The sequence below is a fragment of the Cucumis melo genome, chromosome 11 (genome assembly GCF_025177605.1).
Source record: "Cucumis melo cultivar AY chromosome 11, USDA_Cmelo_AY_1.0, whole genome shotgun sequence".
NCBI classification, from domain to species: domain Eukaryota; kingdom Viridiplantae; phylum Streptophyta; class Magnoliopsida; order Cucurbitales; family Cucurbitaceae; genus Cucumis; species Cucumis melo.
The window spans coordinates 3,439,693-3,454,054 of NC_066867.1; the positions used below are offsets into that span (position 1 = coordinate 3,439,693).

The following is a 14,362-nucleotide window of genomic DNA, read 5'->3' on the forward strand; positions in this document are numbered from 1 at the left end:
AGAATGACAATTTGAAACATTATGAACTAATATTTTAAAATATTAAAAATAAAATAAAATAGCGGTTGTCATAGTCGGTATTTGTTGGTGGTTTCTAGAGTTGGCTGCTAACAATAGTGGTGGTTGCTAGTGGTAATGGCCGAATTTGGCCGTCGTTGATGATCGGAGTTTGTGGCTAGTGGCAATGTGGTGGAAGTGAGCATAGATTGCTTGTGAGAGCATTTTGTCAATTTTAATAATTATACAAATTTAAGAAAGATTTCAAGTGTTTCTTTCGAACCAATTTATTAAACTTATATATTTCACTAATGTGGAAGTGCGTTATCTTATATTGTCAAATGAAACATTTCTAACTCTTTCAAAAAGTCATATATTCAAATTCCCACCTTATATATTACAAACTCTTGACATTATGTTTTAGCAAATATTAAACGTTCAAACTATTTGAGATGAAATTAAAAATTTGAACATCTATTAATTATTTCACTAAATGTTTGTAGACAGACGAAACACTGTTTTGAGATAAAAAAAATTATTAAACGTCGTTGAAGTTAAGCTAAAAGATTTGTAAGTTGATTGAAACAAGTTAAAAAATAAATCATTTAAAGTATAGTTCTAAAAATTTCAAAGTTTGCATTAAGAAACTTTTATAAGATTCAAGTAAGTAATGAACTTTCGATTTCTTTTTCTCCGTAAACTTTAAATATCATCGAACGAATCTTAAGTGTTTAATTTTGTGCATAACAAGTTATTGAATTTACAACGTTATGTTTGGTAGAACTTTTACCTATTTTACGTTTTAAAGATTATTAATCTATCAAATACAAACAACGACGAACGTTGTTGAATGGACTAAACGACGTAACAAATTTGAGACTTATTAAACATAAAATTGAAAACGTATTCCTTCTCAATACTTTTTAGATTAAAGAAAACATAAACTTGAAACTTGAAAACATAAATTAAAGAAACCATTTTGCTTTTTTAAATTAAGCTTATAGACATTACCATTGCATCCAACCTCATTTCTTATTTATATTCTACAAATTGTTAAAAATTCAAACCAAAATTTAAAAACCGAAAAATAAAACTTTCAAAAAGTTACTTTTAGTTTTTAAATTTGGTTAATAATTCAACCATTGTATTTGCAAAAGATGCAAATCATTGTTAGATAAGAAGATAAAAATATGTTTTAAAAGTAAGAACAAAGACGAAATAGTTACCGAATAGAACTTAAATTTTTAAAATGTCGAACTAATTCAAATGTTATCTATTTATACTTCAAAGTTTGATTATTAAACTATCAACTTGAAAGTCAAATTAGAAAGGTTTAAATCTAGATTCCTCGTTAAATAATTTTGAATTAAACTTGGAGTTAAAAAAAATCTTAAATTTTCAAAAGTTTGAAAATTTTTATTTTAAAAAATGTGATACTTTAATTAAAAAATTGGTAAATTATTTATAAATATAACAAAATTTTATAACGATAAATCGTGATAAATTATAACAAATAAAATACGAACTTGACTCTTAATCTAACAGTGGATTTCACTGCTAAAAAAATATCAAATTTATATGTTACGAACTATAATATATTTTAGAATATTTTTTTGTTGATAATTTAGGATTTAAAACTAAGAAGTAGGATTAATTTTTGGATAAAAGTAAATAATCATAACTTTGTATATAAATAAATTAAGAAACTTTGATTTATTTTTAAAAATATATCTTACCTAATCAAAATGAGAAAGAGACAAATGTAAGTACGAAGCCTCCCAAAGCTTCAAGTGCTCATCTTCCCAATTTTGAAAAACTAAATAATACAATTAATTTTAAAAACTAAAACCTTTCATCTCTCTCTCTCTCTCTCTCTCTCTCTCTCTCTCTCTCTCTCTCTCTCTCCTCTCCTTATTTCTTCTTCCTTCTCCGATCCCCCCGCCGTTTCTCCTCCGATTCCCGCCGGGCCAGATTCGTCCCGTCGTATGGAGGCCATCCGAAAGCAAGCCACTAAGCTCCGTGAACAGGTCGCTCGCCAGCAACAGGTTTTTTTTCTTCCCTCCTCCGATCGAACCCTAACTCTTTCCTCTTGCTTAGATCCGTTTATGTGTTTTCTTCAATCTCTTCAAGCCTTTTTTCTTCATTTTCTTCTTCTTTCATGCCTTAGCTTCTTTGGTTTTGTTGTTGTTTTTTGTTTCTTTCGGAATATTCGATAATGCAACTCCTGGTTATGTGGCTTTGATTCGGATGTCAATGCTTTTGTTGATTAATGACTTTTTTTTTTTTATAACGAATTTATGGATCTGGAAGCTAAATCTTCGATTATCAAATCTTCGTTTATCTTTTGTTGGTGGATAATTTAAAGATAGAGATGAATATGTTTTCCGCGGCATTTCTTATCAGCTAGGAGCCGCTAGTTTTTTGTTTATTGTAACAGGATTGATGTGATAGGTAACTGTAACTTTATGCTTTTTAAAGAGTTGTGCGTAAGTGTCTTATTCAGAAGTAATGCTCTTCAGAAAGTAGAAATGGAAAAGAAGTTGAAGGAATGTGTTTCTGATCCGTTTCCTCTCCTTATCTCTTCTCCATTTGTTTTTTCATGGTTGCTTATCGTAATTTTAATGGAAGAGCGGTTAGCTTAGATTTTATTTGTGTATTCTTGGTATTGCTAGAAAAGTCGTTGATATAATGCGACCTCATTTTGTATTGTAGGCTGTACTCAAACAGTTTGGTGCTGGAGGATATGGAGGTTCGGATAACATTATTACGGATGAGGCAGAGCTTCACCAACACCAAAAACTAGAAAAGTTGTATATATCAACTCGTGCTGGAAAGGTTGCTACTCATCCTTATGGCTTCACTAATCACTCCTTTATCTTTTCAAATGGTTGTTTCTATATTTATGTGAAATTTGTTTATTCTTTTAGCACTTTCAAAGGGATATTGTACGAGGAGTAGAGGGATATATTGTAACCGGTTCGAAACAAGTTGAAATAGGTAAGTTCTTTCATTTTTTTAACCATTGTTGTTATTTTAAAATAATATTTTCTGAGGAGTTTAAAGTCTTATAATTGAATTGAGATTTAGATAATAATTGTTTGTAACATTTAGATCATTTTGTCATTGTTCTGTTTGTGCTCATTTTTCGATAGGAACAAAGTTGTCAGAGGATAGCAGGAAATATGGTGCTGAAAATACATGTACTAGTGGAAACACATTATCGAAAGCTGCTCTAAATTATGGGCGAGCCCGAGCTCAAATGGAGAAAGAGCGTGGAAACATGCTGAAGGCTCTTGGCACTCAGGTTAGATTATGGATTTTTGTGCAAGATTAGATGTCATTTGAATTATAGCTAGCCAAGTTCTTGCTGATTCAATTTTGAATATGATTTAGTCTTTTTAGAAAAGTACAAGGGCCCTGCATAACTCATTCAGGTTAAAAATTTGTATATCATATTCATGGTTCGGTCTCTTAACTCTTTGTTAGGAATTTAGGCAATTAAGGACTATGCCCATTCTGAGTTGAAATGATGAGGAACCCATCCACCCTGAGTTACAACTCTTTAAATGATACTTAATTCACATCAACATACTAAGGACAGTGATTCAAGTGTTCTTACACATTCCAATTAACAGGTAGCAGAGCCGTTGAGAGCAATGGTTATGGGTGCTCCTTTGGAGGATGCTCGACATCTTGCTCAACGTTATGATAGAATGCGACAAGAAGCAGAAGCTCAGGTAATTCATCAATAATTTAAGATCCTCCATTATTTAAATTAATTGAAATGCTCATCAGAACGCATAGGAATATGTCTAGGCAAATCAAGGGAAAAAAGTTGTTATGAAATATGTGAAATGGGAGTGGGAGTTTCCTATCTCTTGATGAGGTCCTACATTATAATAAGTAGAAACTGTGGATTCACTAGTTGGAAATGACTTGACTTGATGTAAATTACAACAAAGGGATTGAGGGTAAAATGCGTACTTTTTCTCATTCTTCATATGTAAAAAGGCCTTCTTTAAAAACAAAATTAATATATACTTTTATTGGCTCAGGATGTGATGTACTTTGGTAAGGTTTCAATTCCTACCAATATTTAATTAAGTAGCACTTTATGTTCTACCTAGACAGGCTATTGAGGTTTTCAAGCGCCAGGCAAGAGTTAGGGAAGCACCAGGGAATGCTGAGATTACTGTGAAGTTGGAAGCTGCCGAAGCGAAATTGCAAGATCTAAAGTCAAATATGGCAACAATGGGAAAGGAAGCTGCAGCAGCCATGGCTGCTGTTGAAGCTCAACAACAGAGGCTAACTCTCCAACGACTCATTGCCATGGTGGGTATAATGTTATCAGGACTTCTGGTGATTTTCTGATTTTGTTTAGATGTATTTTATTTTTAGGAGTCTAAAGGTTGAAATTAATGGTCTTGTATCATCCTGTATTTTGAAGGTTGAAGCAGAACGTGCCTATCATCAGAGAGTCCTTCAGATACTTGATCAGCTTGAAGGCGAGGTAGAAATCACGTACCAGTTTTGTTCTGAAGCTTTTCGCTTAATGTTGAAGGATTATTAAGCATGTAATATTCTTTTGATGGTAGATGATATTGGAGCGGCAGAGAATTGAAGCTCCACCAACTCCTCCTCCTGGTCCAAGTATCGACAATAGCATGCCGCCTCCCCCATCATATGAAGAAGTCAATGGTGTATTTGCTTCTCAAGCACATAATGGCTCAACAGATGCCATGGGTTACTTTTTGGGGGAGGTAGCTTGCCAATTTCCTTTTTCTTTGGTTTATTTGTTTTATAAAAATACTAGCCAACTTTGCTCTTTGTTTCGGAATTACGTTTACCGTATTCTTTCAAAAGTTGCAATAGAAATCTATTAGAAATTTGGACATGAATAGGAACGATTGTAGTGGTGAGCTGCAACAGTGTCAATAGTATTCGAGTTTCAATTTCAATCAGGTCTCTGACACACTTTGATATCCCAGTTTTGATCTCACGTTCTACCGAATTTTTACTCCAAGGGTAGTTTTGAAACGTTTCTGTAAGGTCAAGGATAATGTTGCAACTTTAGAAAGAGCAGGGTTATTTATGAAACAAAGAGCAATTTTTGTTTGTATTTTACCTTTCTTAGGTAATTACTGTCTTGTTGGATTACTAGGTAGATGATTTGTCTTTGTTTTATCATCTTTCTTGTAGGTTATGCATCCGTACCTAGCCGAGTCAGATGTTGAGCTCAATTTATCAGTTGGCGACTACGTTGTTGTCAGAAAGGTTACATGCATTACTAAATTCATATGCCCTTAAATATTGGAATGCCCTTAAAGTCTTCCTTTCGGATTTGGAACGAACCTTGCTTACCGATTGTGTTTTCATTTGGTTCTTTCTTTCAACAGGTGTCGAACAATGGTTGGGCCGAGGGAGAGTGCAAAGGTAAAGCAGGTTGGTTCCCGTTCGGATATATCGAAAGAAGAGAACGCGTACTTGCAAGTAAGGTTGCTGAGGTGTTTTGATCACTTTTGCTTCAATTTATTCGGCTCGGAATATTGTATGTGTATTTTTTTTTTCTTTTCCTTTTTCCTTCTTTCATTAGGTGTACTCATATGATGCATCATGTTCTTTGCTCATAGAATGCACATTCTACCAATTTTTGAGATTTTGTAACATAGACATCAACAATATCTAAAATTGATCTTTGTGGGGTGGGTTTAAAACTTTCTTTTTATTGCTTTTTACTTCCTTTTATTCCTTTTCTTTCTTTCTCCCCCCCTTTTTAGGAAAGGTTGTATTATTCTCCAGTTTAGCCAATGAAGAACTTTCTTTGATTTTAATTCTCTCTCATTACTTTTATATATTATTTATTTATTTAAAGTTATGCATTATGGATGAATTATCCTAAATAATAAAACTTTTGTAAATATTTAGTTTTATTTTCCTATATTTGAAAATGTGAATAAGACATTGGAATTTTCACTTCTACATCTGTAACACACAATCATCTGCTCTTTGTCAACCATCAAAAGCTATATTCTATATTTAAGTGTTAATTATTCGATGATTCTAAATCTAGAAAGATTTTTAGCCTTTCTTTATTAGTTTCGTGGAGAATAGCACGACGGGCCCACTTATTCCGATTGTCATGTGGAGCAATATTTCTATTCTACAAATTTGGAATATGAGTAGGGACAAGTGAGTTGTTATATCAAATTAGTCGGGTGTGTATAAACTAACTCACACAACAAACATTTTCTTAATTCATATCTAGTTATCTACTTATGTAATGAGATCGAACAGTAACAATTTATGTTGGTGTGATCGATGTAGTTATATACATGAAAATTGAACTTTTAGGTCAAATTGTAACATTAGATTGAGTAGTTGCGGACACAATTGTTTAAGCAACGATGGTTAAATGTTAGCTCAATTCATCCATTCATGTGTGATTGTGAATTAGAGTAAACATATTGGAAATTTGTCAAAACTTAATACTCAAAATGGAACAGTTTTCTTTCTTGATATAAATTCTTTTACATGGACAACTCTATATTGCATGATATTGAAGTGTTTTAATCTTAACAAACAAGAGTTATGATCAAATTATTTTATTAAAATATGTCATTGATCGATGGTACAAACCCACTACGTTTGTTGGAAACTGCTGGATCTTTGATTCTTTCGCATACTTTTGAAACCTAAAAGATTCCAATTACTTCTTCAATCTTAAATTGCATATATTCTATTATTTCTTGTATCTCCATTTGATTTGTTTTGTTTCAAGTACATGAACCACCTCTAACATTAAGAAGATGAATGGATACTTCTAATGCAACTTTATACTCATGGAAACCTCCATTCGATCAATTGTATTTATTTAGCGACATTTGTTTTAGTATAATAGGAAAAGGCTTAGAAGGTTTGAACTTTCAATCAAAGAGTACATGTCAATTATCATTGAATTATGTTCACTCATATGGAAATTAGTTTTTTTTTGCCTTTACATTTTTTGAAACTACTTTTTAGGTAGATAATAATTTAAATCAAACTTAACAAAAATTTCATTAGGTTGATGTTTTCGTATTTTCATGGGTTTTGATATCACATATATATGAATTGATGGTTTTTTGTTGCATTGTAAAAAAATCCATAGAACATAAAAATTAAGCAACAAAATGTCATTAAATGTAAATATAGATAATAAACATATTTACTTGTCTAAAAAATGTGAAATGTTTTTCGCTAGTTTAAATAATTCTTTTTACACTATTTCAAACCAACAAATTTTTAAAGGGTAATTATTTTAAATGATAAAACCGTTAAAATTATTCGCAAAGTGCATGGTTATTTGTCCATTTTTTATAAAATTGGTTTTGCTCTTTCGGTTATTAACTCGGGTTCAAAAAACGCAAGTCTTTTTGCAGAAGCACCAAAAGGCTGGTCAACTTCCATTCCAAAAACTTTTAAAAAAGTAAAATCCTTTTTTTGTCCTTACTTTTTTATTGAATCTTTATTAGGGGATTGTAACTCAGATGTGTGCCACAGTTTCACAGTTTCACAGTTTCAGACGAAAAGTAAATAAGATCTTTATTTGAATTCACAAAGTGTATAACCCTCTCTTATAAGGTACAATCAATGTCTACCATTAAAAAACTTTTGCTATATTTATAAATATTTTGATTCATTTTGCTTTATTTAGAAATATTCTTTTAGAATTGAGATTCCAATGTTTCTTTTGACCCAACACATTCTCCTTTCTATAGGTAATGTTTCAAATGGCATACAAAAATATAATTTAATGCACTAAATTGGTATTAGGATGTTCACAATCTAAAAGAAAAAATAACAGAAAAAGAGAAGCAAACAAACAATCAGCAAGAAACAGAAGTAGATAAATAACATTTGTTAATTGCAACTCACTGCTATGAAGAGATTTTAATTCAAAGACTTAATTCCTTATTATAAGATTGAAAAAAGACGAATAATAATAAGCTTATTTTCATGTCAACCATTTCACTACAACCATTAGAAGGTTACAGGATTTCACTTGTTTCCTGTTCTGTACTAAACAAACAGTAACTTACACCCATTGTAATACTTAAACAAAGCTCTAAGAAAGATAACGGAGCCAGAAACTGAATCATAAATTGCACATTTGCGGCGTGTTCTGTTGGAATTCATATACTGCATTCAAAAAGAAAACAAAGTTAGAACTATGAATGACTAGACATATTCTTGTGTTTGATTGTTTTCCTTTGTAATCAATGATCCAGTTGGTACGAACCTTACTGGAATTTGACGCTCATATAGATTGGTTGGCTGGTAATCGCTTGGCAGAGAGATATGCAAGAATGATGCATAATAGGCTGAAAAGTATAACAATCTGGACAGGAACAACAGAAATATCATCAGATATTCTTACATTGTAACGATTTCGTTTTGACGTGACTTGAGTAATAGAAACTCACCACAGCTGGATTGTACATTGGCTCACTTCTGACTACATACAATTTCCTGGTGAACAAATAAACACGGATGAAAGTTTTTCAGAGGGCGCAGAGGATTAAGGTTGAAAGATAGAGGAAGAGTGAGAGTTGAGGACAGATAATACAAACCTCTTGTTCATGAGTCCTGACTGCTGGCAGGTTTGCTGTATTGCCTCGATCCTGCTCAGGGTTTTAGAAGCATTAGGATCATTGCTGTTGACCTGTAGAACCCATGGATGTTAGTTTCTAAAACAGCTTTAGATGATGATGTGATAAGCTCTGATATTTGTGCAGAAAAGCGACATGCGATAACCGAGCAATCGCTGAGTCTGACAGGAAGATTTCTACCTTAGCCTTCAGCATAACAGAAAAATCAAAGAAAGCTCCATAGACGTCAGCCATTGTTTTCGTTCGATCAATGACCTTTGCAGTAAGACCTGCAGAAGAAAAGCCATAAAAATTCATACTAGGAGTAGTTCCTAAAAGGATAGATTTCTCTTTTACATCTCTCCCAATGGGTGCACCCTTTTTGGGATTTTTTCTACAGATTATTTGTTAAAAAATAAAAAGGGAACTGTAAATGAAAATCTTACCCCGGCGCATTTTAACCACCCCTCTGAAGACTTCTACGTTATTGTAGCATAATGCTAGAGTTCCAATTGCCATAATCTATCAAGAAGATACCAAACTAGATAATTACTTCTACATAAATGTTAGTTCTTGGCATGAAATAAATGTACAGCAGCATTTATTTGGTTCGAATTTTGTACTTAATTGTGCAATAAAGGACCATTGCTTCAATATGAAGCAGGAAAAAATAGGTACATATAATGAACTTATATAATTAAAAAGTGTTGGTGGCTTCTTTTCTCTGGTATATACAATTGTTAATGGAATTGAAATTATAATTTCATACAATCATGCTTGGAAAAGTTGATTCTTGCTTCAAAAGTTATTAGAATCAGGTCAAGGGGCGAACAAAGCCATCGGGTCCATATATGTTTGCAAGTTTGATGGTACAAATGGATGAGCACAAAGGGGAAACACTTGCTTATGACTTATCCTACATAGAGTGAAATTTTTTTCATACCTGAGGAATAGCACAAAACCGAAATATGGAAAGATCCCTTAAGTTGGACATGTATTTCAGACAATCCTCCACATGGTTCAAAGCATTAGTGACCAAATCATTGAGGCATTGCACGGCCTTGACTGAATTCTCCTCATATTTAAAATCCTGTACAACACAAAAATGACGAAACAATCAAATCAGATTAAAAGATGGTAGAAGAATTAGATAGTTCAAAGCAAAAGGCAAAGGGAATATAGACTTATGCACCTCTAATTTATCAGCATATTTGCCCCAAATCTCACGAGGCCAAAACATCCGGGACTTTGGAATCTCATTAATGTCCTCCAAGTAATCTCGGATAATGTTTGTTTTCTGCATTAAATAGTTCAAAAACGAACATATCAGAGTCAAACTTCAACAACTTAATGAACTATTTGAAAGAACAATGATCACTTAAGTTATAGTAGTTAACCTGGAGAAACAATCCCATAGAATTTGAAAGAGAATCAGGCGCCAAATCCTCCAACTCCGCAGCATGGAACAGCTTAGATAAACCTAGTCCAACAAGTCCTGCTACGTAGTGGCAATATTCATCATAATCATCAACTGTCTCTACCTACAAAGAGAAGAAATATTTCAGTCTCTTCACCAGTCAATACATCACTTCAGCTATGTTCCTTATAACTAATTTACTACTTTATTAGGTAGGAAAGAAAAAGAAAATGTGTATTTACTGACACTTCGAATAAATTAACAGGAAATAGTTTAAGAGCATTAATTTTAACGGCCCCTAAGCAGGTCTTATTGATAGACTACTGCTAAGAAAATAACAGTCAACATACAAAAGGAATACATTGCGTCAAAAGTAAAAAGAACGTGAATCTAAAGGCCAATATAGAACGGGGATGACAGACTCATCTTGTACCTCTTTGCAAATGAACTTAGCCATTCCTGCACCCATCCGTTTTGTGATATCCTCAATCGCTTCCTGGTACCTGCAGAAGCAATTGAACATAGTGAGTTAAACAGGAGAATTTATAATGAGGTGTTCCATTTTAAGAACTTCAACAAGTTTGGAAGGCCTTTTATTCGATACCAAAATGAAAAATTGTGTGTATTTCTTCAAAGAAAGAAAATAAGAAAGCAGAAATAATTGCAGTGATGAAGTAAATTAAATTCAGAAAAAACATCAAGTCATTTATGTGCCACAATCCCTGAATCATTAATTGTAGTTAGATCTTTAAAAAAGTCCCCTCTTTAAAAGAGTCCCCAAGCCAGAAAAGATGTGGGGGAGAAAACATTGGTATAGACATTGATCAATAATTAATTGCTGTCTTCGTCAAAAAGCATCAGACAGGAATCAGTAGGTTCCAGTAACAAACCCTTTCCCAAGTTCTAGAAACGCAGTTGAAACATGATGAAACTCATCCATAAGAACTTTATAGTCCTTTGTGCCACCTAAATATAGAAAAAAGAACACATTCAGTAGAAGAAGAGGAGAACTTAAATAAAAATTACTCTTAAAACATCCTACTCATAAGCACAGAACTTTATTTTATTAATTTGTTTTTTCTTCTAAAGAGAGGACAGAATTACAAGTACAAAACTTACATGAAAAGTGCCAATCACGGTTATAAATGTGACAGTGAAAAGCTTTCAGAATGGGCACCTTAATGTCTGTTTGTATGCTTGTATCATCCTCTGTAAAGAAAATGTCAATGTTAGATCAGTTTCAAAACATCTATCAGGAGGGCAGAGGGGAAATCTTTCAGAAACCCGAGAGGTGTAAAATGAAAGGTACAGCATGAAGCCTAAGGAGAGAAGCAAATGCTATCAATCGAAAAATATCAATGATAATAAGACCATTAGGCTAATCCACATCAAAATGAAACAAACAGGAAATTCTACATATTCTTCATAACACAGTATAAAGCCACTAAAATGGCAACCTAGTTATTATATTCAACCTACATTAATTACTATTGAAGAAAAACCATTAAATTTCTTGAAGTCGAGGCTAACAGCATACATCAGGATCTCACATACAAGAAGAAGTAAAGAGGTCATTCGTACCAACAGTGTCGAGGGCTCGCAGAACAAGATAAAATATGCACACCTGAAATAAACAAAAATTATAAGCTAACAAATATTATGATGGACAAACAAATAAATACACTTCAATGATAACTGGACAAACAAACACTGAGATTTTGTAGTAAGAGCTATTACTTGTACTACAATCCAATGCAGTAAAGACAGAGTGAATGAATGACATATCCAAAAATAAACAAATAAAACCCAGCATAGCTTTGAAGAAAAGGAATATTGGCATAATTGCAGGTGTGTTATGGTATGAGGAAATGAAACTAGAAAGAATTCAAAGTGAAAAGATTTGTAAACAAGAATAAATTGCCCGGTAGATACTATTCATGAAAATAGCGGAACCACCTGGTTGGTACAAATATGAGTTCATATAGTTGGCAATTTTGTGAGAAAAGCTGAATTGTCCATATGTGTGTGTGTGCGCGTGTGTGTTCTTCTGCAGCATTTAAAGTCAATGGATAAATGGTTAACGGAACTACAGATGAAATTCATTTAGCTTGCCTACTTCCCTAGATTCAAATATTGCTGTGAATTGCTAAATCAAGAAACACTACAATCCCATTAAAGGTGGTAAGGGTAACTTCAATAGAATTAACCTTGGTAGCTTCTACGAGTGGATGGGTACTAGTTTCATTAAAATTAATTGAGATATAATATTATGATTTGCAGATTTCGAGCCATAGCAGTGTTTAAAATCATAAGGTATCATTTACAGAACAGAGTTGATTTTCTATAATCCTAAATCCATTATTTAGTATTCCAACAGGATTGTGATGGTGATATTTGAGCTATCAATATTCTTCTTCACTAACAACGTTGCAAAAAACGATCAATCCTCCAAACTGTTCAAAAAGAAAAAACCCAACAGAGCTGATAAATAGATTTCATCATCAACACCATAAACCCAGAAAATTAACCAGATTCATTCAAATAAAGGAACACCAAAATATCAATATTAAGAATAATAAGAAAAAAAAAAAAAAAAAGACAACACTTGATGTTCAACTCACAGCATTGCGAAGCTCAGGCTTAAGCTGCTGAATAACGAGTGCAAAACTTCTTGAGACCTTATGCAGCATGGTATAGCAGAATCCCCAATGAGACTCAGGTGGGATCTGTTTTTCCGCATGTCTAGCGGCCATTTTCAGTTTCAAAAGTGGATAAAAGTCATCTGGGTGTTTCAAAATCGCTCCCAAACTCCCCATTTCTCGCTCTCAAATCCACAGAGCTTCAGATCTTTGACTGGTCAACTCCCACAACAAATGCCCAATTCCTCAACTGAGATTTCCTATTCTTCAATTGATGACGAGAAATTCACACTATAAAGCAAAAAGAAGAGAATGATTCAAACCCAGATGACTACAAAATGAATGAAGGGTTGTTTTCAGATATAAGGAAGACAAACAAGGAGCGAAGCTTGAAAGATGAAGACTTTTTGGGTACTATGCAAAATCAAAATCAAAATCAAAATCTAAAAAATTGTTGAGGATGGTGTAATGTAATCAGAGATTGATAAGAAAAACGTGAAAGACGTGGGTTTGTTTCTTAAGACAGAAATGAATGAGGAAGTTGAAGAAAGAGAGAGAGAGACCTCAACTGGTGGATCAATGGTGAATTACACAAATTGGCAAACGGGTATTTTCAAGAATTACACACAAATGTTTTAGGCCTCAAATTCAAATGACAATCACCTTTCAGTCGTCTTCTTCCTTTGGCTGTTTCATTTTGATTTATTTTAGTGAAATTGGACGTAGCAATTGACCGTTTTTTAGACCCAATGTACCGAAAAATGACAAATATGATCTCATTTAGGTTTTACATTTTAAAAGCAATGTTCTTAAAAATTTATGTTTTTATTTTTCTCGAATAATCTTGGCTAAGGATCGTTCCCGACATTTCATGTTTTGTTTTAAAATTCAAAATAAAGAATATGTTTAAATTAACAAAAATATCCTTGCCTGAGTTTAAACGTTTTGCTCTAAAGATTGACTGATTTTTACATGGCAAACCTTACGAAATGTATCCTCAAGTGTATCACAAGCTTAAATCTACAGAGGTAATTAACTTTGAACTGTTCGATAGTTTAGGGAATGATGTCCTCGGCAATCCTCAAATGTATATGTATTACTAACGTTACATTATTGAATTGAATATTAGTTTTATTTTTTATATAGAAGCTTATTCTTGTTATATTTATTCATTAATTATTGTTCGTGCATAAGTAGGTATTATTAAAAAAAATTGCTTGTTTAACAATTACAATTCATATATAAAACTGTAAACTATTTATGCCGACGAAAACGACGTCGTCAAACATATGTTTTTTACTGCATTTTGAAAAATGGTTATGTCGGCAAAACATGTATTTTCGTCAGACAACTTATATGCCAACGCAACATTTTTGTTGGTAAAAATGCATTATGCCAACGAAATTGTGTTTCTCGGTAAAACTTATATGTCGACGAAGTTGTGTTTTGTCGCCAAAACTTGTATGTTGATGCAACAATATACGTCGCAAAATAGGTACTTATGCTGATGAAATCAGCAAGAACTTCTTCACAAGAATTTTTCCCGACACAGATACGACGATGTTTTTGCCAACGCAAAAAAAAAAAATGCATCTGCATAACTTAGGGCGACATTTTTTGGACTTTGATCGACATGTTTTTTTTGTCGGTAAAATTAAAAATTCTTGTAGTGATATATTTAG

At 32.8% G+C, this 14,362-nt stretch overlaps 2 protein-coding genes across 6 annotated transcripts; one reads left to right on the plus strand and one right to left on the minus strand.

Moving 5' to 3' along the window:
• Window positions 1–1,783: 1,783 nt before the first annotated feature.
• Window positions 1,784–5,828, plus strand: LOC103499719 (SH3 domain-containing protein 2). Its single transcript, XM_008462791.3, has 10 exons — window positions 1,784–2,042; window positions 2,710–2,832; window positions 2,925–2,994; window positions 3,150–3,301; window positions 3,633–3,734; window positions 4,129–4,329; window positions 4,445–4,507; window positions 4,593–4,757; window positions 5,197–5,271; window positions 5,394–5,828. Exons 1-10 carry the CDS (start codon window positions 1,983–1,985, stop codon window positions 5,508–5,510), a joined length of 1,128 nt encoding a protein of 375 aa, XP_008461013.1. The 5' UTR covers window positions 1,784–1,982; the 3' UTR covers window positions 5,511–5,828.
• A 2,096-nt stretch (window positions 5,829–7,924) lies between these two features.
• On the minus strand, window positions 7,925–13,465 carry LOC103499718 (squalene synthase 12-like). Of its 5 annotated transcripts, none has more exons than XM_051079661.1 (15): window positions 13,344–13,465; window positions 12,663–12,971; window positions 11,623–11,665; window positions 11,161–11,250; window positions 10,932–11,007; window positions 10,475–10,544; window positions 10,022–10,165; window positions 9,817–9,921; window positions 9,568–9,714; window positions 9,071–9,146; window positions 8,826–8,914; window positions 8,607–8,698; window positions 8,460–8,505; window positions 8,281–8,374; window positions 7,925–8,175 (listed from the first exon to the last, which is right to left on the minus strand). In XM_051079661.1, exons 2-14 carry the CDS (start codon window positions 12,855–12,857, stop codon window positions 8,294–8,296), a joined length of 1,254 nt encoding a protein of 417 aa, XP_050935618.1. In that variant the 5' UTR covers window positions 12,858–12,971; window positions 13,344–13,465; the 3' UTR covers window positions 7,925–8,175; window positions 8,281–8,293. The 5 variants fall into 5 exon arrangements, with proteins under 5 accessions (XP_050935618.1, XP_008461011.2, XP_008461010.2 ...); XM_008462789.3 differs by having other exon boundaries at window positions 8,276–8,374; XM_008462788.2 differs by having other exon boundaries at window positions 8,276–8,374; window positions 13,244–13,406.
• Window positions 13,466–14,362: the final 897 nt, after the last annotated feature.